Source organism: Biomphalaria glabrata, chromosome 16, assembly GCF_947242115.1.
Source record: "Biomphalaria glabrata chromosome 16, xgBioGlab47.1, whole genome shotgun sequence".
Taxonomy (NCBI): Eukaryota; Metazoa; Mollusca; class Gastropoda; family Planorbidae; genus Biomphalaria; species Biomphalaria glabrata.
Window position 1 is genome coordinate 22,866,505 of NC_074726.1, and position 26,272 is coordinate 22,892,776.

General features: G+C 37.5%; 1 protein-coding gene across 2 annotated transcripts in view; it reads right to left on the reverse strand.

The window, feature by feature from the left end:
• Positions 1–5,749: 5,749 nt before the first annotated feature.
• Positions 5,750–26,272, reverse strand: part of LOC106069992 (nuclear receptor subfamily 4 group A member 2-like) — a 39,465-nt gene continuing 18,942 nt past the window's right edge. Inside the window, exons 3-9 of one of the 2 annotated variants that reach the window (XM_056014270.1) lie at positions 23,497–24,521; positions 21,733–21,919; positions 20,745–20,874; positions 13,571–13,731; positions 13,154–13,356; positions 12,319–12,512; positions 5,750–11,740 (exon numbers count right to left, since the gene is read on the reverse strand). In XM_056014270.1, the coding sequence (XP_055870245.1) occupies positions 11,481–11,740; positions 12,319–12,512; positions 13,154–13,356; positions 13,571–13,731; positions 20,745–20,874; positions 21,733–21,919; positions 23,497–24,521 (2,160 nt within the window). In that variant the 3' untranslated portion in view covers positions 5,750–11,480. The remainder of the gene's footprint in view (positions 11,741–12,318; positions 12,513–13,153; positions 13,357–13,570; positions 13,732–20,744; positions 20,875–21,732; positions 21,920–23,496; positions 24,522–26,272) is intronic. The other variant, XM_056014271.1, reaches the window with a different exon arrangement.

Genomic DNA, 26,272 nt, shown 5'->3' on the forward strand with positions numbered 1-26,272 from the left:
TGGGCAACCATGGCCGCCGCTACCTATTGTGCAATGTGTGCATTGCACGCAGGCGGCTGAAGTTAGTGAACGGCCAAATCATTATTCCAAGGGCAATTTTTATTTATTTTTTTTTAAATTGCTTGGGTTTCGCCCAATTACTGAGGCAACTGGAGAAGGACTTTGTGACATCGCTGAAGAAAAATAATGCTAACTTGAGAATAAAACATCTAAGAGGGCATGAGGGATACGACAAGTGTTTGCTAATATAGGGTGTTGGTAATATAAAAGGAATGATCCACAAAAATAGATTTAAATCAAAGGACGCTTTTGGTACAGTGTCCAGCTCAGTCTAAATGAATTTTTTTTCTAGAATAAAAAAGGGGAGCGGAATTTTAAAACTTCCCATGCAGGCGGCCACAACCCTCGCGGCGGCCCTGACGGCAATCTAAATTGCAGTCTACAATGTCTGTGTTGTGATCACTCTTTATGGTAGTGAGAGCTGGGCAACACACATGCGTCAAGAGCATAGATGGAAATGCTTTCACTTACGCTGCCTGGGATGCCTAATGTGCATCTCCTGGAGAGATCGTGTCAAGAACCAGGATGTTTTGACACTGGTCAATATGCACAGCATCTATGCTCTTCTGACACAGAGAAGACTACGCTGGCTTGTACATGTCACCCGCATGCTAAATGGAAGAATACCTAAAGGCATCCTATATGCTTAGCTTGCGGAGCGAGTCAGACCCAAGGGCCGCCTAAGACTAACTAAACAGAGATGTCTGCAAGCGAGACATGAGAAAAACAGGCATCATCCAAAGTATGTGGGAGAAGATAGCCCAAGATCGGCCAACATGGAGACATACTGTGCATGCTGGTACAAACCTCGCCGAGAGAAAAACATAACGAAGCTGCCTTAGTCAAGATAGAAAAAGAAAGCTGTCCTATCAGCTAACCCTTAAATAGATGCATATACATGCACAAACTGTGGCAAACTCTGAGGCTCCAGACATGGCTTGATCAGTCACTATAGACTCTATCCCGTTTCAAGACGAAACCAAAACCATTGACTCATCTGTGAGTATCCATTGTCTTCCGAGACAGAAGGAGCCATAGAAATTTCAGTAGGCTACTTGTCCCTAAGATAGTTCTGCACTGATATTGTTTCTCTACTGGGCGTATTTTTTTCTGAGGATGTTTCGTGTTTTATTTCAGCAGGCTTATTGTGTCTATTTCTTTCGGATGTTTCGAGTTTTATTTCAGCAGGCTTATTGTGTCTATTTCTTTCGGATGTTTCGAGTTTTATTTCAGCAGGCTTATTGTGTCTATTTCTTTCGGATGTTTCGAGTTTTATTTCAGCAGGCTTATTGTGTCTATTTCTTTCGGATGTTTCGAGTTTTATTTCAGCAGGCTTATTGTGTCTATTTCTTTCGGATGTTTCGTGTTTTATTTCAGCAGGCTTATTGTGTCTATTTCTTTCGGATGTTTCGAGTTTTATTTCAGCAGGCTTATTGTGTCTATTTCTTTCGGATGTTTCGAGTTTTATTTCAGCAGGCTTATTGTGTCTATTTCTTTCGGATGTTTCGAGTTTTATTTCAGCAGGCTTATTGTGTCTATTTCTTTCGGATGTTTCGAGTTTTATTTCAGCAGGCTTATTGTGTCTATTTCTTTCGGATGTTTCGAGTTTTCATTGGTGTGCAAGGAGTGCTAAGTTTTAATTCATTGTGTTGTTTACATTTTTTTTTAACGTGGTTGTTTTCTTACTAACATGTTTATCAAAACTATTATGATAAATAGAGAGAACCGAAAAATGGACCTCGCCTACCCTTCGAGCACCCGTTGATCTAAAATTTTACGTGAGAGGGTAGTTTGAGCCATGGAACATAGAGCATGGCTGTGAAAGCTAGAAATGGAAATAAATGTTAACTAGATTTTATATACAAAAAAAACAAGCACAGGCTTTCCTAAGGGGGAAGAACTCCGCACTTACAACTATATCTCTCAATAATACGTGTGAAATAATAAAGTACTTATTTTCATTTTTCGATTTTAAACCAAAAAAAAAAGAATAATCAATAATTAATTGCCTAATTGGTTAATTTTTATAAGGATTCATTTTTTGTTAGGTAAAGTAAGAAATTGTTTAAAGTTTCAATTTGATCCTAGTATGTGGTGTTAGAGAAAAAAAAATTTAAGGGGACTAAATCATACATATTTAGCCATATCTTTGAATACTAAAGGATTAGTTTCTCTTGTTCTATCAAACAAAATAGCTAAATTAAAAGTGATTAAATGATTGATTGGTTATTTGATTCATGTCTTCTCCATGCCAATGAATAGTTGTGAGAAGTTTGAACTTGATTCCAGAATGGGTTTGAGAGAAATAACGTGTACGAACTTTTTACCAGACAAAGAAACAGACAGTATAAGTTGATATAAGCTTTGTTGTAATCTACTATATAAAATAGAATGTAAGGAGTAGGTATGTTTGCATGTCCCTCATAGAAATCAAAACCGTTTGACCAATCTTGATAAAACTTGGCATCAACGTTCCTTAGATAATGGTGGAGACCGTAGTGTATGTTTAATGTCTTTCCAACAACCGGGGACCCTAAATTTTTAAAAATACATTCATTTATCTCTATTAAAGAACACAAATTTTAACAAATCGGGTAAACCCAAAGTATTTTATATTTGATATCAATATGTCGGCTAAATTGGTTAACCCATTTCACACTCTACTTTCATTTTCATGGTAAAATTTAAAAAAAAAATGTTAAGGGAACATTCGCCATGTTTGAAGTAGATCTAAATCTAATCCACTAGATCAGACCAGTAATACCCAAAGTAAGGCCCGCAGGACGCGGGTCACATCCGGTTAGTACAATAGAAAATATACATTGAAAGCCAAAAAATTAAATCATCCAACTTTAAACATAAATTATAAATATGGATATCTTAAGCGAGAAAAGAGAATGATAACGGTGGCTGAAGACAAAGTATAAAGGAAAAACCAAAAAAAAAATTCATTGATGTAACTCAGGTAACAAGGGACCATGTCTTATGATATCCAGGGACAAAACAATCAAGAGGAGTTAGTGACAAGAGAAGCGCGAAACAAGAGAGACAATCCAAGTCACCTACAGAGAATCGAATTTCCACGGTAACGACACTTGTGATTAAAACGCAAAGGGACTCTACCAGCCATAAACATCAAGGGTATCGAAGAAAGGCTTATGCCCCTTGGAACTTCATACCTAAAACCAAGTGGTCAATAAAACCGAAGAAACCATCGGATGGAAAAAAGAGTGAAAGGGATTTCCTCCTGATTTTAATTGAAGGCACCAGAGCAAGAAGGTGGTTAAGTCCCATTTTTATGAAAATTGAGTAAGTGACTAGTCACCAAGATTGTCTACCCAGCTTCTGACAAATTTTCCAATGTGTCTGAGTGTAGAATTGTGTACATAGTCCCATTTAAAACATGTACAAGTGGGCCTTGCTGTACATACTATGTTCATCTATAGCAGTGGTCTTCAACCTTTTTTGCCCTACCGCCCCCTTTTCGTAATTCTTTTTTTATTTTAGATCCGCCACTGCCCCCCCCCCCCCCCACACACACACACCTTTAAGACCAGCGTATATGAAAGAAGCGTGAGAAGGCAAATTATACAAAACTTATGTCAAATAAGTTAAGTGATTACACACTAATATTATCTCATTGTCATGTCTTTCTTTCAAATCCTTTGAATTGTCCCTTTTTAAGTTATTGAACATTGGGGCCTACTAATTTTAGGTTCAATTGTGAATTTAGTTTTATTTTTATATACATATTTTAAAAAAATGAAATTAAGCTAATGGGAACCTTGTGCCTCCCGAAGTCCGACTATATTAGAAATGTCCAGCTTTAAATTACCCAAAGTAAGTCTCTACTAGTGGTTATATCCAGTCTATTTCTTTGCTAACTCAATAAGTTTATTACGCACTAAATCTAGTCTAATCATGTATGTTGGTGTGGCGCTATCTATTAAACAGACATGTAAAACGATGTATTTAATATAAACCTATTATTAGGCTAAAGGTTATTACTCTCATTGGCAGGGCCGGCCTTAGGTATAGGCAAACTAGGCAGCCGCATACTGCCTCCGATTGTTGGGGACCTCGAACAGGACAATGACATAATTGTTTTTAGTAGAGAAGAAATAACGAAGCCCGTGCCCAACGCCATTGTTGAAGTACACTCGGTTTTTTTAAAATTTGCAGTAATTTTTTTTCCCTGTTTATTTTTATTTTTCGATTTCATTTGGGGGTCAACAAATTAACTTCGTCTAGTGTCTAGGGTCTAGGTCTACACTACTGGAATGGCATGGCTGCTCAGAAACGAGTCCGGTGGGGAGGTGTGGTTTCGACACTGCTCCCCTGGGAGTGCACAGGATTAAGTCAGGGCCTCCAATTATCTAAGACTGGCCCTGTCATACTGTTAATCCTTTGAATAATTTTAATTATTTGTTTTTAAAGTAAGTAATATCCAACGATAAATTTCTATAACAACTTTAATGTCAGTATTTTTATTTCCTTGCTTTGGTTATATTTTTTTTTTATTTTAGTTAAATTTTAAATATTGTAATAACTGAAGGGAGGCAAACTTAACGAGACATAGATGTTTATTTACAGGACATCACAAATACATGTAGAACAACATGTATTGATCACAGCATCTTTACATCAGCTCTCACTTGGGCGGAAATCGTTCTCTCTCTCTAATGTCAACATCCGACTTAATCTTGTCACTAATAGTGCGAAACTTCTTTCTGCACTATCCTGGATTGCGGTGCGCATGGCAGAGTTATAACAATATTTTATTGTACTTTTATTTTTTTTTTAAAGGGCTCAATAAAGAGGCAAGTTTCCAAAAAAGTAGAGCCAGAGCCCAAAAAAGAGGCAAAGAAAAGAGGCAGAAGCGAAATTACTGAGGCATTCTCACAAGAAATAATTGTTTATGGTGTGTGTGTGTGTGAGAGTCTATGGTGACGGTGGGAAGATGTTAGCGATTGATTCTGAATGCTGAAAAATAGGTGGCATTGTCGTCAGCGGTTCTTGTATGAACAGACGACTCCATAACGTGAGACTGAAAGGTTGTGTTATTGTAGTTAGATTTTGTTTAAAAAATATTACTACTAAAGTCTAGAAATTTATTTTATCTCATTTCAATTTGATTTTGTCTATATCATAATAAAAGTTATGTTTAGTTTTTATTCACAAAGTTATACAAATTATTTCCATTTTTACAAGTTAAAATATAATTCGCCTGCAGAGGTTTACGTGTCTGCCAGCAGTTCGGTGCTACAAGTCAACGATCGTCAATAACAATAACGTATGTTCAGTTCAAACCATTAATCAGATTACATTTGTAGCACAAAGATTAGCAGCTAATCGTCGGACACGCAGAAATGGAGGACAGCCTTCGCAACACGTAACAAGACTTCATCTGTTAAAATAAACATAAACAATATTATTTAATGTATATTTTTTTATTTTGTTGATCTGATTGTGAAGTTTTTGATAGAGTTAAACACATGAAAATATATTCATCGCACTGTTTCATCAAATTTATCCTAGCAATGTGTTGTATATATTCATAGGCACCTCCGGATGCGCGCATATCATATGCTTGTGGATAAATACAAAGCTCTCTCCTCAAAACACAATAACACAAAATAAATTTAAAAAAACAATAACTTCAATAAATTAAATCAACAACAAAAGTAAATTTATTTATTTAAACAGTGTTTTATTTTTTTGCTTTTTTCTCTCTCTTGTTTCTCAATTCTTTAAATCAATCGGCTTGAAGCCATTCACTTGTTTTCCTTAAATTTTTTTTTTTGGTAAATATCAACCAAAGCTGCAGACATGAACAAATAATAATTATAAAAACAACAACACAGCACTGCACTATAAAAAAAAATAAAACACGAGTAAAAAAAATACTATTTATAGAAAGTGTTCTTAGTTTTTACGATACTCTAGAACCGCAACTATAACTCCATGGCGAAAATAAAATATTACTCTCTAACTAAATTTCATAATATAATAAAACAAAGAGGCTACAACACTAGATCCGTTGATAAGGGTAAATTAATTTTAAAATGATAATCATAACAAATCAATAGGACTATGTCCCGTCACTAGTTGGTGTAAGTATGTGAACATAAAATACTTAGTAACGTAAGGTCTTTAAAAAAGACTAACTACTTTTTTACTTATAAAAATATTGTGCTTAGTGTGAATCCACAGGTTCATAATAAAGAATACACAGTTTTAAAATACAATAGTAAAAAAATAATAGTAGTAACAATTATAATAATGATATAAATAATAATAATAATGAACAGACACATGATAACAAAAGTTTCAAGATTTTTAGAGGTAACAACAGTTAAGTCTTTCTGTCACCAAGCAGACGTCTGCTAGGTTCAAATTGCCTGATGGGATCACTACTTTTATTGCATCTTTCTGGGTCAAAATGCAATTGAATAAAAATAAAATTAAATATTTTTTTAAATCTGTATTTGATGAGAAGGTGTTGGGTGGAACAAGTATTGATATTTAGGATTAGGGGAGTGATTTTTGTTTTTATTTTGGAGGGTGGGAGAACAGAACTCTTTCGACCAGGTTAGACTTTTAGTTAACATCGGAACAAAAAGAAAACACTAAATAAACACAAAATAAAACAACTGAAGTTATTGTTAAATGAGTTTTTTAAAGTTATTCCCTATGAAACCTTAACAAGAAAGAGAATTTTTAAAAATCATTTAAAAAATCGCATTTGAAAAATAATAATAAAAATATAATATAACATTTTAATAAAATGATAAGAACATAAACAGTAATAAATATTTAGAGTTTATATACAGGTTTTGAAAAAATAAGACCAAGAAACGAGATTATAAGGACATCAACTCTGTGACACGGGCAATACTTTGCATTGGTTTTCCACTACGTCTATGTGTCCAAGCATAGTTTCGTAATTCTTTGTTGTTGTTGTCCTTTTTTAACTTGACTAGTACGTAATAAATTATCCAACATGGTAGACTAATATCTATTACAAAATAAATAATAAAGAAAGAAAAAAAAACAGATTTTGATAACTGAGATTATTATAAAACGCCATTGTCGATAGGGTCGCCACATTTTGGCTATAGTAGTCGTGTTGTAATGTTCTCTGATGGAAAACAGAATAAATTGCGAAAGCTTTAGTCATAAATGAAAAATTAAATCTGCAAACAGCATCTTTTTGAGACGCCATCGGGAAATCAAAGGCAATATTTTGTTATAGACTAAAATATATTTATGTTTTATAATTGCTAGATCTAATCATATATCTGTTTATCAAAAAAGTATCAAACACTATATTTTTAATTGTAGTGATGAAAATACAGGTCTAATGATTTCATAATAGCCCTTACTGTTATTGATTTCTCTCAGACAATAAGTGTGGAGCGTACGGGAGGGGGGGGGGAAGGAAAGTGGAGGTAATGACATGAGTAATATAGTACACTTAATAAATCAAACAACCGGTTGAATGAATCAAAACAAAAACGGTGCAAGCTTGATTGAATATGTACAGTGGCATAGATTTAGAGCATGAGATTGTAACGTATTGATAAAGTCAATAATAGTCACAAAGTATTCCATAGTCAAATTTTCAACAACACAACACATACATAAACAACACAACATGCAACACATACACACACACACGTGAACACATATAATTGTCTAAAACTGTAATTGGCGAAAGTGTGGATGTAATCATCTTCTAGTCTGGAGTAACGTCTGTATTTTATAGTAAGAGGAAGAAAGCTAAGTGGGGGGGGGGAAACAGTGGCGTAGTTGGGGTGAGAGGAGGAAAGGGGAGAATATGCAAATTCCCCGGGCCACCACTTGAGGATGGCCCCCAAATGAGGGTGGGTTTTTTTTTACATTCAAAATTAAATGGTAATGGCTTCCGAACAGGGAAGTCAAGAGTTTGAGTCCCGGTGACTACCTTGAATTTTTTTTTCTATGAATCTTCTGGGCGTCCTTGTTGCTGAAAGAATAAGGCTGTTGGCTGTTTGATGACCACGTGACACCCTCGTTAACCGTCGGCCATAGAAACGTTGTGAGCTTTATATCATTTGTTCCATGTACTTTCTGGGGTGTTCACACCACAGAGTTCCCTCCTTATCCTTATTTTTCTAATTTAATTTCACGCATTGCAATAGGTAAACGTTGAATAGCATAAATATATGGTGTTCTTTGTGTACAATGAAAAATAACAATTAAAAATTCATTTCAGATCAATAAAAAAAAAATCTTCACAAAAAGGTCATTTTCGTCATTAAATGAATATTTGAAAACCTATCCCTATCCTGTTTAAACTATCTCTTTCCTATTTAATCCCTGTGGGGATGATGTTGATGATCACTTAGTAATGGATTCAATTTCACCGATCAGTTTAACGATATAGGTCAGCGGTGTAAGTGGTGCATTAGATATGCCTGTGGTGGGGAAAGGGGGGGGGCAGGGGAAAGCTTTGGGAGGCAGAGGGAAAGTTAGGAATAGAAATAGATGAAGAAATCAATAGCACACACACACACATACACATACATTAATTTAAAACAAAGAGACATTAAAATGACTTTCTCGTGAATAAGAAAAAAAATATGACTCTTTTACTACACCATACATTCAATTAATCTGGAGGGGGGAAGAAGAACTATTAAACTCTACTCGAAATTACCTAATATACACTAGACTAGAAAAAAATATTCTACGTACAACTGTGTAATTTGAACTATAACACACACAAAAAGTACGGTGTTCAAAATAAGCCATGTATTCATTTTTTTTTTAACAAATGAGTAAAAAAATATATCACTTGTATCTTTGTAATCAAATAGACGTATTACATTAGCGATAAAACAAAACAAAAAAACACTTATAACTCTAGAATAAATCTTGTTCGATATAATGTAACATTTAGAGCGTTAACCTTTTCACTTCAGTTATAACACGACACAGAGAGTGGTCAAGGCTTTATCATGGTCAATACTTTAGGCATTATAGTCACGTTGAAAACGTTCAATAAAGCAAATTAAAATGAAAAACAAAATATTGACTGATTAAACATTTAACTCATGAGCCTCTGATCTGATTATAATGATCCCTTAGTCTATTTAAATACGTATACATATAGATAAACAAGTATGTAAAATGATATTCAAAAGACATATTTTATGTGTTTAATTAAACTTAGACTTCTTCATTATTCCCTTCAATTATAAGGGTAAATCTCGTTTTAAAACTGCTAGAACCTGTGATTAACGCACAATAGATTAAATATTTTCTTAATTATGTTTTACATGCTTCGTGTGCTCCTTCAAAACTCCATTAGCTTTACGGGTGTATGGCGACGCCAGGGTTCAAACCCGAGATTATCGAGACGACAGGCAAGAGCGCATACCACACGACCAGGCAGACGAAGTACTTAGTGCAAAAGGAAAAAAAAAAGAACTAAACTCGTACCCTACTTCTAACTTACTGTAGAAATATAATGTTATTAGAGTTAAAAGTTATTCTGTTATATTATCACGACATCAGAAATAAATGTAACATTTTTGGCAAGATAAACATGATAACTGTGTGTGTGTGTGGATAGTTCAAGCATGGACTATCCCGTCCATGTTAAATATGTAGGTCGGATCTTTTTCTGCAGTAATTTTTAACCACAAGAGTTGATAAACATAATCAAAATTAAAGTTGATAATCAAGATTAATACCGCAATCCTAAGAGAATAACAAAAAGAGGAAGTATAGAGTTAAAAAGTATGCCACGTATAAATAACAAAGAAACAATTTTAATACGGTTTTATAAAAAAAATATGTACACACTAACAATAGGAACGACAATAGTTATTCATTCAATGATTTTTATACAAGGATTTTCATCAACAAACAAACAAAAAAGTATTTCGCATTATAGGAAAGTAAAATTTGGATTCAGTATTTTCTTTTAGTTCTATTTGTTTTGTTTCCAATAGTTATTTCATATTTTTGAGGTCTCCTTTTTAAGACTGTGCAGCAGTTGCTATAGTTACGCGTCCATCAAAGATGATGTTAATGATCGTTAGAATCACTTCATCAAGAAATGGTTTGAGCGTGTTATCTTTAGAGAAGCATTGACCCCCCCCCCCCCCCAAACATTGACCATCTTGTCCAATTAGCTAAACGGTTTTAAGTTGTAGCGTACATTTAGCATGGGGTTTGGAGGGTAGAGGTCAATTTTGTACAAAAAAAAAATGTGTATATTATAATCTCCTATTCTTTTTGACTGCCCCAGACTTGCTGATCTTTTATCCGCTTCATAACCTGCCCTTTTAACCATCTATGTTCACACAAGAACAGACTTACTGTCAACAGAGTTGAAGATTTACGGTTTTGTCTTGAGGATATATCCACAGACCAGTAGACTTCTGATTATGTCCACAGAAGCATAGACTTACAGTTAAGACAGTAGAGGCGCAGATTTACGGTAATGCCTACCCAGAAGCGTCTCTTTAATAGGGATGTCTTTCGCTGAAATGGTTATATAAAACATCGAATCTATTAGAACTTTAATTCTAAAAAACGTCAACCAAACATAAAACATGTTTTTCGCTAATAACTATCTCATTCTTTAGTGGTACAGCACGGATAGTACTTACCAGCATAATAAAAATAATAATGATAATATAATAGGTAAGGGCGATTGTTTACATATATATACAGTGATATTATGGAAAGAAATCTGATTATGTACATAATATTATGAAACATTGAAGAAAGGTCAAGAAGAACAAAATAAAACTGGAGGAGCTCTGTACAAGTTTTCACATCGTACAAACATCGGGGAAGGTCAAAGGTGAGGCGAGAGAAAGATCAAAGGTCATACGATTGTGATATAGGCCAGTGTGACGAACAAGGCAGTTTTATACACAGAAATAGTATTCATAAAAATAATATAATATACTTATAGATTTAATGGACATTGTTTGGGTTTGTTTTTTGGTTGATGTATAAAGGACAATATTTAAACACAAATAATAAAAGTGTCAAAAAACAAATAAAGAGAATACAGGTTTTGGTAAATACACAAGCTATACAAAAATAATGGTATTTCAAACGAACCTTTTTAGATTGTAGAACAACAATTCACAACATTAGAGAAATAACAAATGATAAAGAGTTTAGACTTTCACATTAAAATCAAATCTCACAAAAATATGTGTAGATAAGAAAATATAACAGCAAAATATTTTTTTTTAGACCTTACATGCTGTTTTTTTAGTTGTTTTTTCTGAGGGGGAGGGGGGTCTGTTAAAAAAAAACACAGTCTGGGTTTTCTTGGGATTTTTACCCAGCAAAAAAATAGTGTGTGTTTTCTGGGTTGTTTCTCCCGCATCACATGGGAATCGTGTGAGCTAGAAAGGCAGTTGGTTCGAAATATAGTTCTGGATCACAGCGGGGGCGGAGTGGGCGTCGTCAAACTTGGCCACCTCGGTCATGCACTGCAGGCCTTCCCGGCTCAGAGTTCGCAGCTCGGCGATCTTGCTGAGGATGCGTGAGAAAAAGTGCGGCTTGCGCTGGGCCTCGCTGTTGTAGGTGCAGTGGTCTCGGAGGCAGTCGATGATCTTCATCTGAAGCTCTTCCATCTTTTCTGGCTCCCTCAAGCCGTGGCGCACTGTAAACATAGAGAAAAAATAGGAGTTAAATTCAATTAAATCTTGTATCAGTATAAATTATTTGTATAAATAGCGAAGAAAGACTCGGATTGAAACTCTCAAGCTAGTGGAGAGGGGATGTTCATTTGAAATTCAAGGCAATAAAGCCAAGAAATCAATATTTAAAAAAAAAAGGTCAGTTGTGCTGGCAATATAATCATGTTCTATTAATCTGTTGTTTTTTTTTTTTTTTGTTTTTTTTTTTTCGCCAAAACTGCACTGCGTGGAAAATGCTCAAATGCATACTTGTACGCACGATAAGAACAAAAATAGTCTCTATATATATATATCAAACGTTAAACTTAAATCTAGATGTCATATCTCTCAATACTGCAAGATTTATTTCCCCTTTTAGATACCTAACAAATTTAATTAATTACCACCATTTAGTTAACTAATTTGTTGTTTTTTTTAATAGATTCATGCTTTATTTTTAGAAACAATAGATAAATGATAATGTGTTCAAAATTTTTACCAGACAGACAGACAGACAGAGTTGATATAAGCTTAGTCAATAGCGAGAACTTTCTTAACTTACATGTCACCATGGCCAGAGCACTCATGCAAGCCAGGGAGGAGATGTCCAGCCCCATCCGGTGGAGGCTAAGGCCGAACTCCACTATGGAGTTGATCCACTCCCCGAATGTCTTCATGCACTGCAGCCGGTGGTACACCTGGCCGTTCTCGAAGATAATCTTCTCATCGTTGACCTGGACCCTAGAGAGACAAGACCTGTGGTTAGACTAAACACTATGTTTATATGGTCAGTGGCAATCAAGGTTAGGTACTACACTGTACTAAATGTTTACTAGTGTGGTTAATTTTGTTACTAGGAAAAGAACATTAGGGAGTTTAAGCTTTAATCTTCAAACCTCGAGCATAGTTGTCTGTACTTATCATGCGTTGTGGATATAAGTATTTGACGTGAACTAAAGTATTAATGATGCCAATAACAAAAAAAAATGTCTACGAATGTATTCTAGAATTCATAGCAAGGCTAAAGTAAAGCTAAAAATAGCTCATTAAAGCCCATGAAACGTAGACTTCGCAATAACCAGAATAGAGCTATTTCTTAAAGAGCTTTTTTTAGATGATGGAGTTTTTAAAAAAGAGGCAAAGCTGAAAGTCTGGAATAAGTTCTCAACAGGGGAAAAAAAATAGAAAAAAAAAGAATTAATAATTGAACAAAATTTTGGAGTTGCAATAAAGTTGTGTCTAAATATTTGAAGTATTATATAAACTTATGTATTTCTTAATTAAGTTTGACTATTTCATTTTCTAAAAAGTATTTATTGGACGTTTAACTGGCCTATATACTTTCTATATGCACTGATCACTGACCTATAAACTGCTTATATGCTCTGATCACTTACCTATATGCAGCCTTCAGGACAAAGAGTTCTAACGATGCAGACTGAAAGAGTAACTCCTGATCATCTTTGTGTAGGTCAGTGAAGCCAGGGATCTTGTCAGCCCAGGCCCTCAGTACGTCCATACTCTGGAGGAGGATGTTGTAGAACACTCTCACACTCTCCTCCCTGCCTCCGTGAGGGTCCTCAGTCTTGGACATTTGAAACTGACCAACCAAACAAACAAGTTATTTTTTTTTTTTATTTTCTTGACCGTGGGCCACAGAAACAGATGACCTTTACATCATCTGCTCTATAGACAAGGTCTGAAAGTGATTTTACTTTTTACTTTACTAGTAATTATCAGTTTGTTGATATTTTCCAACGTAAGGTCAAATGTGCTTTCATTTTCTTATCAGCATGTTCAATTCATTAAGTTACCTGGCTATAATCCAAGTTGGGGATGTCTGGGCAGGTGTCAACGTGCGCCCTGACTAGCGCCGTGATGAGGCTCACTGGTGGAGATGGAGGGGACTCCTGGGGTGACTTGGGCTTGGAGGGCAGGCGCCCTCTTCTACCTTTCAGTCCGTCAGTCCTCACAACTGAAACACAGAAACGAGTTGATTTTAATAGTGGACATTAAGATGCATATAAATGACATACATTTAAAAAAAAAAAAAAAAGAATGAAGAATCAAACTACAAGTCTTATACAAGACGAATAAAAAGATTTATATCATGTTTCAAACCCCTCTTATCTATTTCCGCCTCTTTACATTAGTGCTTGTTCATTTCTTGTCATGCCTCGATTGTCAACAATATAAGAGTTTAGACATTGGATTAAGTAGTGATGTCCAAAAAATTCAATCTGCGGATCTGTCCCGGGGGCCGTAGTTTGAGCATAAATGGGGTGAAGAATTGTACCTAAACCTAATTTGTTTTGTTTTGTTTTACGTTTCAGATTTTACTTCAGATTTGAAGATAATTACATCATAGCTCTGGCTCCCCGCAGGCCGTTGGGGGATGGGAACGGGTAGGGTTCAAATCCTGCATCATTTAATTCTAAACCATCGAATGACCGTCTGAAGCGTTACCGTTCCTGGTATTTTTTGGTATCTGATGAAGGCCTCGTAGCCCAAACGTCATATGTTTTTATTTTGGTCGAGAGTATGTTGCATTTTCGTACCATGTTACACGTTTCAGTATAGATAAACAAAATATCAAAAGAATTATAAATATATCCCGGATTTGCACTTGACATTTCAAGCTAAATAACTCTGTTAGGTAAATTAAAAATTATTGTTATGTCCCTTGGAATAAAAAAAAAGTTGTTCATGTACTCTCTAAATCAAATTGAATTAAGAATCACAACTGTTATACGTGATGTGTGTATCTTTTGTCTTTTTACGATCTGTTTGGATGTGCTGTTTGTATGTCTGTTTGTGTGTGTTTGGGCATGTTGCTTGTAACCAGTTAGGCACTGATTTGTTGACCGAAGAGGAGCTCAGAAGCCAATGTATATAGATAGTTCAGAGGTCTTAGTTGCAATTCTGTGTTAGGTCTAAATTCATATGTACGTCAGTGTGTGTGTGTGTGTGTGTGTTTAGGGTGTGGGGAGGGCGAAGCCGGTAGCATCCCGTGTGAAGATCGGGTGCTATCAAAATAAACCGCGTGCCAAGGGAGGGAAGTGAGAGATATAACTTTATGATAACGGTCGCATCAAAGAAGTAGCGTCCCCTTGTTATATTCTCATAGGGATTGAAGGGGAAAACAAAGGATCCTGGCATTGTTGCTGAAAACGTCTTTCTCTTTCATTTCTCTCTCTCTTTCTTTCTTTCTCTCTCTCTTTCTTTTTCTCTCTCTCTTTCTTTTTCTCACTCTCTTTCTTTCTCTCTCTCTCTTTCTTTCTCTCTTTCTCTCTCTCTCTTTCTCTCTCTTTCTTTCTATCTCTTTTTCTCTATTTCTTTCTCTCTATCTCTCTTTAATTCTCTCTTTTTTTTCTTTTTCACAGACACACGCACACAAACACCAACACACAAGCACACATATAGAGCCGACAGACATCCATACTCATCTACATACAAAGACCTGAACTACAATTCTCTCCTCCTTAATATCCTTCCTTCTCTCTCCCTCTCTATCTCTCCCTCTCTCTCTCCCTCATTCTCTTCCTCTCACTCTCTTTCTCTCACTCTCTCCCACTCAGTCAACTGCACATTTCCTTTTATTCACATAATGTACATTGGGGGGGGGGGGGGGGAGTGTTCATTCAATTATCACTTTCTGACATTCTTTTTATAACCTCAGGGATTTTCCGAAAATTCGGTCTTTGACTTAATAGAAACTAGAGCTCCGATGGGTGGGGCGTTCAGATGGACCCGCCTTAAACATTCAACCAATGGTGACTAGATTTGATGGCATGATAGTGATACTATGGCATGCATATTTAACTAGAGATGGTTTGCTTGTGACATTTTTTTTTCTTTGGTAGTCATGGCGTAACTATTCTTTATGAGTGCAAATAGGCTTAACACTAGCAAGGGAGGCTATTTGTTGCCTAGCTTGCAATTTGAGGGGAAACAACTCAGTGGGTGAGCAATAGAGTGGTATGGGCTTCGGAACTCTTGTCAAGATGGTCCAGGATTCGAGCTCCTATAACGAGTCTAGCTCGTCTTTCGTCCGAAACTAAATGAGCCTAGCACTCATTATAAACTAGCCCTAAATTTACTATTTACAAATTCTTAACTCACGCTAAATTGTTGGAACTTTGCGCGAAAAGTTATTCGTTTCATCAAAATGCGCAATGTTTTGCTTAATACAGTGAGGTCATTATTTGAAATAAGACGAGGATTTAAATGTTACTAAAGTTAACAACGGCGTGATGGCTGAGTGGATAAACACTTAGCTTCCGAACCAGTGGTCCTGGGTTCAAATCTTGGTGAAGATTGGGATTTTTAATATTGGTATTTTTAGGGCGCCCTCTGAGTCTACCCAACTCTAATGGGTATCTGACTTTAGTTGGGGAAAGTAAAGGTAAGTTGTGGTGCTGCCACATGCCACCGTGATCGTTAACCGTTGGCCAAAGAAACGGATGACCTTGACATCATCTGCCCTACAGAGCCCAAGGTCTGAAAAGGGAACTTTTTACAGGAAACACAGTATACTCTTCACCTCTTTAGAGAGAGTTCGTCTTTAGTTTCTGGAGTAGATATTTAACTAAGCGACATTCGACTGTTCCCTTCACTACATATTAAACTTCTTGTTTGACATTGCTCATCAGCGTCGATTATTATATGTTGCATTTGGCCTGTGCTTAATTTGTTTGGTTATTTTGAGTGTTGCCTCTGTTTAGACTTTTCTGCAAAAGACACAGCGCGGAGGCGCCTAACAAAACTAATTCCTTCCCATTGAGATATAGACACTGTATCCACGAAGAGCATCTTCGTTGTTCAACAAATGTTGGTAGGAAAACCTAGTGGCGAGTAGCCAATTGTCAGCATCCTTTAAGTGGCTGGGGGTGGTCATAATTCTACTATTGAATGAAGTACCTAGCCAACTCTTTACATTGACTTAAACGCCAGGCCCGCCCGGGGAAAGAGAAGGTAGAGCAGACGCAATGACAACACGGTGCTCAATTTCCATTTTCCGCCATCATTCCCAGAATCCAGGCAGAGCAGACGAGAGAGTCTGTACCGGAAGCGACCAGCCGTGACATTTACAATTATTTTCTCTATACGTGAGAGAGTGCGTGTGTGTGTATGCCAGTTAATGCGTTCGAATGTGAGCTCTATCCCCTCCCCCCATCAGCGCTTACATACCCTTATAATAACACTGGCACATTGCTAAACGTGAGGTAAGAGGGTTTGGGGTCAAACCCAGTAGGAGGAGCAGCAGAGCTGAACCTGGGCTTAAGATGTTCAAACCGTTCTTGGAATTCGCATACAGAGTGAAGGGGGAGGGGGGAGAAGGGTGGAGTCAGCTGAGCGTTCTTTTCCAGGCTCTATAGCTCACGTGGTATGAATAAAGTCAAATTATGTTCTTTGCCGTACCTTACCATTGTACACTAGAAGCTAATGAAGCCAGGCCTATGCTGCTTTGCTAATCTAATGGTTTATTTGGACAGAATGCAGTCAAATGTCTGTCCCTTTTCAAAAGCGTACGCTACATTAGACGTAAATGAAGTCAGATGTCTGTCGCTTTCTTGGATGTAATCGTTCATTTTGTGGATCCGTCTAGAGTCTAGAATCTGAACCACGTGGTTTGTTATATAATAGTTTTCTATTATGTTATAAACAGACTACGGCAGCCCATTTTGTATTAGTCAATATTCTTCTTCTAATATATCTTTCATTGAGTGGTTGTTGTTGTTTTCGTAACGACTAAGCACGAAAAAAAAAAGTAAAAATATTTCCAATTAAAGTCGTGATTTTGATATCTAAAACTTATTCAGCGTCATTAAAGCTGTAATTTTTTAAAATTCTAGGCTCAGAGGCCGACAGAATCAATCAAGCGAAATATAAATAACACTTTTAAAAAACGTATAAAAGTAAAAGAACCGCACATTTATAGCGCATCGATAAATACTGTAAGATTAATTTCCGTTATTTTCTATATCAAAAAATTAATTAATTATCACTAATTAAGTAATTAGTTAATTTTTTAATTCATGTTTTGTTAGTGACAATGAATAACTGTGCATAGTTTTAACTTGATCCGAGAATTGGAAGTGGTAATAGTTTTTGTTTGTTTGTCAACGAAAAAGGGAAATTACTTCTAAATTCTTGAGAGGTATAGATGTGTATAAGGAGTTCTTTCCCTTATTTTGATTGTGCATGTGTATCACGGGTTAACATTCCAAATATTAAATGAAGCCAAGGGGGTAAAAGAACTCTTCAGCATTGAAGAAAATAAAGAAATTTAGAAATCTTTCCAATCCAAAGGTAGGTTGTTGTTTTTTTCTACCTTCAAATAAAGGAGAGAGAGAGAGAGACAGACAGAGAGAGAGAGAGAGAGGGACAGGGAGACAGAAGTCTGTTTTCAATGTCTGCTGATCTCAAGAGCCCAGCCTCCCTGCAGACGACAGCGGAGCCCCAGTCTGTTTTGTTAGGCGCCCTGAAAAATGAAGTGGTCTGGGAGAAGTTTCGCCCTCGGGGGGACACGACTAGAGTTCCATCTCGACAGCGTGCGTCTCTATGTCTGTGTTTTTCCAGCACATGTGTGTCTCACTTTAGTGAGTGTGTTTGTGTGTGTGTGTGTGTTTGTGTTTCTGTGTGTGTGTATTACAATAAGAAAATGCTCACACTTTTTTTCCCCGAGCATCTTCTGGTGAGTATCCTACTTAATCGTATGCTTTCTGTGAGTGAGTAACTCCGATTCGCGCAGTAAATATTGTTTTTATATTAACCTTGTGAGAGAACATTCGCTCACGAGTCAAGGGTTTCTACTTGTTATATAAAATAAGCCGATGAGATTCTACTCAATAGATTGCTCGCTCTTGTCAACGCCTGCGCACCGCCTAGGACACGCGCGCCATAGGATCAATTAAGTCACCTTACTCAAAGAACACTTACACACGCCCATAAAATCACCTTTCTTCTACAGAGCATTAAAGCAATTATCTTTTTTTTATTATTATTATTTGGGGGCTTGGGTCGGCTTGATTAGACGCCTAAAGATGCGTCAAATCGAAACAAATTACCGTGTGATGTGTTCTCTTGACTGCAAGAAAGCTTTTTTGGTTCAATTTGTTGCGCGGTAATTAGACCAATCTTTGCTTTTATTAGGATTATTTTTTTTTTTTTATTAGCAGATCAATTGGTTTTTATTTTTATTTTTTTGATAACACTTCTCCAGAAGCTGTGAATATTTTATGAGGCTCTTATCTCGATCTTCAACTTTTAAGTATTTTAGACTAAGAAGAGTAGGTTTTGGGAGCAGATTTTAGTGTTGATTATAGTGCTGAAGTTGTGTTGATGCTGGTGTTGATATTGGTGTTGATGTTGGTGTTGATATTGTTGTTGATGCTAGTGTTGAAGGCAGGGAAGATTTCAGTATGGAGTGTAATTGTGGATAGTAATCTGAAAATTTGGACTATTGGCTGATTGCTGGTTTGATATATGAATGGAGGGAGAGATAGATGGATGGATGAGTGAATGAATATAGAAATAGGTCATTTTAGTGATGTATGTTTGTATGTATTAATGTATGCATATCATCAGTATATGTATGTATTGCGTCTCAGAGTCCACCCAGTTCTAATGTGTACCTGACATTAGTTGGGGAAAAGTAAAGGCTATTGGTCGTTATGCTGGTCACATGACATCCTCGTTAACCGTGGGCCAAAGAAACAGATGATCTTTACATCATCTGCCCTATAGACCACAAGGTCTAAAAGGGGAACTTTTTTATGTATGTATTAATGTTAAATTATGTTAATGATTAATTATGTATGTATGTATGTATGTATGTATGTATGTATGTATGTATGTATGTATGTATGTATGTATGTATGTATGTATGTATGTATGTATGTATGTCTTATGTATTTATGCATGTATTGAGGATTAGGGTTAGGGTTAGGGCTATTGATGGATGGATGGATGGATTGATGAAAGGAGTGTAGGAAGAAACTAATTGACTGAGCTCTGACAAATATCCTATAGAGGACAGAACATTTTAAAATGGTTTAATGAGTGACCATTCAATGACCGATATTCTTAAGTTATACCTTCTTCATCCTTCTTTACGCCTCTAGGGAGAGTCAACAAGTCTTCAAAACTTGTCTCAAAAACACGTTTCATTAAGTCCTCAGATTAAAGTGCTACAAGTCGTATGACCTGGCGCCCTCACTCAGAGCCCAATCGCCCTTACTGAACCAGGAGTGGACCCGAACAACTTGACAAACTTCTTTGTTTTCTAGTTGTCGATAAGGTAAGAAAATAAAAAAAGTCGATACTAGTATCGGAGTCGAGGGGAAACACCTTAACGATTCCGCCCACTCCACTTCCACTCCAATAATAAATTTTCCCTCAAGAACATTAATGGGAGACGGTATCGATTCTTTAAAGGAGAAGATCCAGCTCTTCTCAACTGAATACTTTCAAGGAGGTCTTCCGGTCGAATGGCGGGAAAACATTTGCGATTCTTTTCGACAAATGAAAGCTAATGTACAAAGGATGACTTTGGTAAGAGTGTGATTTGGAAGCTGCATGTTATCTGGACTACTTCAAAGAAACAGATTTTCTTTTGTTTGGTGTCTGCCGAGTACAATTCTAACGATGAAGGCCCGAAATATATTACATGTTATGATTTTTGTGTCTAAGTTTTTGGTGAGTCAAAGTAAAGTACATGTTCTCTTACTGACCTTGCAATCTATGGGGCAGATGGTGTTAAGCTCATCTGCTTTTGTGAATGGCGGTTAACGAGGGTGTCACGTGGCAGGCACAAGTCCAAACACATTTACTTATTTCAAGTATTCATTAGAGTTGGGTGGACTCAGGGGCGTCCCCAAAATTCCAAGTTTCAAGCATGCGCTTTTTCATTAACATCTGAAGCAGCTAGATTCTAACCACCACGACTGCCATTAAAGTTAAAGATAATTTAAGACAACTCCTTACCCTCTTTGACCATACCAACAGCCAGACATTTCTGGAAACGACAAAACTGGCAACGGTTCCGTCTCCTCTTGTCCACCGGGCAGTTCTTGTCTGCCAAGCAGACGTACTTGGCATTTTTCTGAACCGTTCTCTGAAAATGGTAAAATAATCGTTAGTCTAGATTTATATTTCATAACAGAAGTAGCTAAACAATATTTTTTGATCAGAACTTAAGGCTGCTAACAAAATTAGACAAAATTTTATATCTGATTATAATATAAATAATACATGTTTGTATGTTTCTGGTGTTTATGTTACAATGTTTGCTTTTTTTTATGTTCAAGTTATTATGTTTATACTGTTACATCTAGTTTGTATTTTAGATTCTTATCTTTTACACGTTTTGTCTATCTCTTCCCTTTGAGGTATTCAGTGAAAATGTGGCTCAATTAATAATAGTCGATGACGTGACATGAATCAATAAAATATTGAACAATAAATCTTTCAATAAGTGGTAATTAATTAATTTATGTAGAAAAATGGGGGCTAATCATTGCAGTACTGATATGTATGACAGTAATTTTGTAGTTCTTCTTGTAGTTATGCTTTTTTTTTTTCTTAAATATTTCAATAGTGTATATGTGCTATTGTTATTTAATGTAATCGTGTATGCATATATAGTAAAGTTCCCTTCTCAGATTTAGCGGCTTATGGGGTGGATCATTTGTGTTTCTGTGGTCCACGGTTAACGAGGGTGTCATGTGGCCAGCACAAATGACATTTTCCGAACTATTGTCAGATACCAATTAGGGCTGGTTGGACTCAGAGGCGCCCTGTATATCTTGAAATTTAAAATCACAGTCTTCACCAGGATTGGAACCCACGATTTCTCGGTTCGGAAGTCAAGCGCTTTACCTCTTAGCCAATATATATGTAAGTTAGTCTGTTTATATTCTAATGTTTAAATTCACGAGGAAAATGATTTTCAGGGGTTCTGGTAATATTCTACCTTGAAAAATCCTTTGCAGCCTTCACAGGTTCTCACACCGTAGTGCTGGCATGCCGCATTGTCGCCGCACACCGCGCACAGGAGGCTCTCCTTGATGGGCTGGCTGCCGTCCCTCAGAGGCGGAGACCTATTGTGCGGTGTGGGTGGTGTGCCAGGTGATTGGAGCTGATATTTCTGTAGTTCAAGGCTGTCCACACAAAGAGAAGATTCAACGTTTAGTGGCATTATAGTTACAAGAACAAAACAACAAAAAAAAAAAAGACATGAACTAATTATGAAAATAAATTCAAAATTACACTTTACTTATTTGGTTCATATACTGCATGGCACTTAGTGTAGCGACGTACTCTAGTCGACGGACTTTTAACGCGAGCTCCTTCTTCCCTAGTGTCATTAGAGAATGGAATGGGTTGCCTGAATCAGCCAGGAAAACCAACGGCTTAGCAGAGTTTAAGTCATTGATTAACATGCATGACTAGATTGACACATGAAATGCGTAGGATTTAATTATATTCTTTTTTTTTAAGTGACGTCTGTAATATAATAAGATAAGATAAGAGATGTTTGAGTGTCTTGTGAGGTTGTATTTTAACTAATGTATGTTCGATAAACATTACAAGAACAAATGAATAACAGGCAACCCCTTTCCATTCTCTATGGAAGAAGGAGCTCTTGTCCACTTTAGTTACCATACTGCATAGCACTTAGTGTAACGACGCACTCTAGTTCACGGGCTTTGAACGCGACGTTTTTTTTTTTTTGATGTCACTGATATTGAGGTTTAGGTTGTTTCTCTCTGTTATTGTATTCAGTTGGTATTAGGCCTTCAAGGTGACAACATCGATATTGACAGAGACATGACTGACGCCCGTTCTGTATTAAGTGTTCTTTACGACGTAAATGTGTCATTGTGTCTTTCTGAGTATTTCATTAGGTTTTGTTTTTCTGTTTGTAAATTATGGTTTGGTATTAAATGCATTATAGCTACTTTACTGATTAATTTGTCGAAGTCATACTCATCTCTGCAACAACAAAGCAACCATTACAGTACGCTAACCCCCTTCCACGTGATTATTGGCTAAAAGGACACATAGGGTACTCGGAATCTGCAAGAAACATTGCCAAATAAAAGAAAGAAGAGCTATTTTGTGTGAATAGTTATGTATATGGTATCACATTTAAAACAAAAGGGGAGAGCAATTATAGTACCCCAATGATATTGCAGACAACTTTACTTTTACTGTAGCAAGGTTAGGAAGAACTATTAAAAGTTTCAAAACTATGTTATTTAAACAATGGAATTTTGAATATTGTTAGAGTTACATATCTTTGAATAATTTCTAACAACTTTCAATAATTGCATTTTTTTTCCTTACGTCTTAACCCCGTTCACCATATAGTAAGTATAGTAAGTGTTGTATTCTCATTATCTCCCCTTAACTTCCAACACAAGTACGCGGTGGATATACGGATGACTACGTCTGAGGATGTTGGTAGAAAGAAAGCTGGCCAATCAACTGTGACAAAATCTGCCGTTCAATATTAGCATGAATAGCCACACCAGAATCTGCCCCGTCTTAAGTCGAAACCAAAATCAGTGACTCATCTTGACGCATCTATATATATATATATATAGAATGAGAATGTTGAAACGTTTCTTTCAGAACGAGTTGTGGTCGCGTCTGCTTAAGATCCTTTACATACAATATCACTAAGGATAGCCATTTTGTTTGCTTAGGGCACACAACCTATTGCTATACTTACTTGTCTGCGTTGGGTGGGGTAGGAATGGTGAGTGATGTTCTCCTGTGTGAGTGGTGCATGTGTGATGAGTGGTGGGCTGACATGGGCAGGGAAAGATCCCCTCTATAGGCGTTGGCGTGGGGCACCCCTGACGACGGGAAAGGCATCCCTGGCGGACAGTGGCCACCTTGACCGCTGTAGAAAGCTGGGTGGTAGGACTGGTAGAGGCCTGGGGCGTCTGAGCAGTAGGGCGGCACCGAGCCCGTCGTATCGTAGGCGCCGTGACAGTAGAGGTGCGTGGGCTTCTGGTCTAGGTCCGAATACGCCAAAGAAGACTGTGGAAAGACAATGTCCTGGGCCCCGCCGCCCTCCGAGAATGCGTGCTTCTGGTATACCTTCGATACATCCATGGCAAAATGGGATTTTCCCGAGGGTTCCATATACCTTTGTTGCTGCCCGTAGTAGTCAGCCTCGTGGGAGGGGAATCCGGGGCCGTATACATCTTCTACCATGCTATGCGCGGGGGGCACTGAGTACTTGTCAATGGGCATGGGGTCCGCAAACATGTTTGGCAAAGAGGAACTGTTCGTGCTAGAGCTGCTGCTACTGGTGCTGTTGTTGTTGCTTTTGTTGCTCGCCGTCGACGAGCTGTTGTTGTTGTTTATGCTGGTGATGCTGTTGGATGTGGTGGGCACAGATGGAGTGGCGTAAGAGCCATGCTTCTCCCGCTGGTGGCTGCCGTAGCCGCTGTCAAAGTCGTACGTGTCGAGGTAACCCTGACTGCTGACGTGATGAGGCTGCTGATGCCCGTGGTCAAAGTTCAGACCGCTAGACTGGCTGTTGTCGTAGCCAGGGGAAAAGTGGTCCGGGGACAAATCGTCCCCACCGTAAGAGGTCACGTCCGACTGAAAGTCGTGCATGGGTAGCGAAAACGAGGCCGCCAGGATGTTGATGTCCGCCATCGAGGTCTGTGACGTCAGCGAGTTCGAGTAAGCACCGGAAGCGAAATGACTTCCGGCTAGAGCTCCTCCAGTTTCGTAGCTAGCCTGTGAATGATAACAAATAAAAAGAAACTAATACAGTTGTTTATAGACAGAGGAAGTCGAGAGAAGGAAAAGTGGGACCTGTGAATCATAACAGCACAGCGGCATTCAACTCCAAAATTTATTTCCTGACTTTTTAGGGTTAAGATTAGGGATATCTTGTAGCTTAACAAGTAAAATGTTAAAAAAAAAATAAAAAAAAAAAAATCTTATAGATTTAAAGGATGTTGGTCGCTGTGCTGGCCACATGACACCCTGGCTAACCGTCGGCCATAGAAACAGATGACCCTTACATAATTCATTGATCACGAGTGGAATTTTACTTTTATCCCTTTCTTTTACATAGAAACGTGCCAGATTTGATTTTATTTCACACTTTCTCGTTGTGATATACTACGTTAGTCCCATTGTCATAGAAGGCCTGAACACTGACCTGTAACGTCCCAACTTGTGGGCAGTTTAAACCAATAGCTCGTTGCCACGTCACAGGTCTGTACGACATGGCAACGAGCTATTAGTCTCCACTCCCCACTGGTTGTGACCTCGTAGGTCAGTGCTGAGGTCTGATATGTCGATTGGTCTCGGTTGGCCTATATACTAGATTGAGTTATTGTTTCACTTTGTAAGTTCTTCGCCGCATGTATAACAACAAGGGGGGTGGGGGAAAAGGTGGGGGCGGGGGGGAAAGGAAGAAAACGGGGTGGAAACTAGTGGTCAAATATTCATGATGACAGCAGTCCTAAAGTCACAGTGACATATTTGCCCGATGACACCAATGAGGCACATGACATTGTGGACATTGTAACCCAATCGACTCATTACTTTGAAGGGGCGTGTCTGCTGAACACAAAACGTTTAATAGGTTGATTAAGTGGATGGACCGGGGAGGGGGGGGGGAGATTGATTTATGACTCCCCCCCTCACTCCCGACCCTGCTCCCGAAACCGTGTGAGGGGCGTGTGTCCCGATCATAACACGTGGCTGCTCCCTAAAGCTATGGTCATCCGTCCTCTCCTCTCTCAGTGTTCGACTCCGGGTGGGAAGGGGGGGGGGAACTTTAGCGCCGCAGATGAGCATGTTTTTTAGGGAGGACGCCTCGTCATCGCACGCGACTTAACTGCGGAGTCCTCTGCGGATGTGCGCGAAGACGGGGGACGGGATGTGTGTGTGTGTGGGGGGGGGGGGGGGGAGAACAGTCTGGTGGGAGTCCGCCAAGCGATAACAAAATGACTTTTTTGTTTTTATTTTACGCTCTTCGTCTACGTTGGGCGCAGAGGGCGCCACTCGTGCATGGTCGGGTGCCGACTTATGGCCAACTCCAATGACTCATGGAGAAGTGGCCTGTAATTTGCGTTTGTTTAATTTCCATTAGACTAAAAACTGATTTCGGAGATTCTTATAATTAGCTTTAGTTTCATTGTAATGTTATTATTATTATTGTTGTTTTGTTTTTTTGAAAACATCCAAAATGTAAACTGAGGGCTTTTTTAAACTTAATCTAAGATTTTAGTACAATTCATAAAATTAGAAATCTGACGATAGTTTTTACAAAGCTTATATCAGCTCACTCTGTTTGTCTGTCTATCTGTCTGTCTGTCTAGTAAAAATCTATCTGTATGCTTTTTTTTTTTCCACATCCATTTTAGGATCACGATAAAACTTTGCACATTTATTCATTGGCATAGACAAGACATGAATTTATATTTAAAAAATTAAACAATAAGTCAATAAGTCAATTAATTACTTGTAATTAT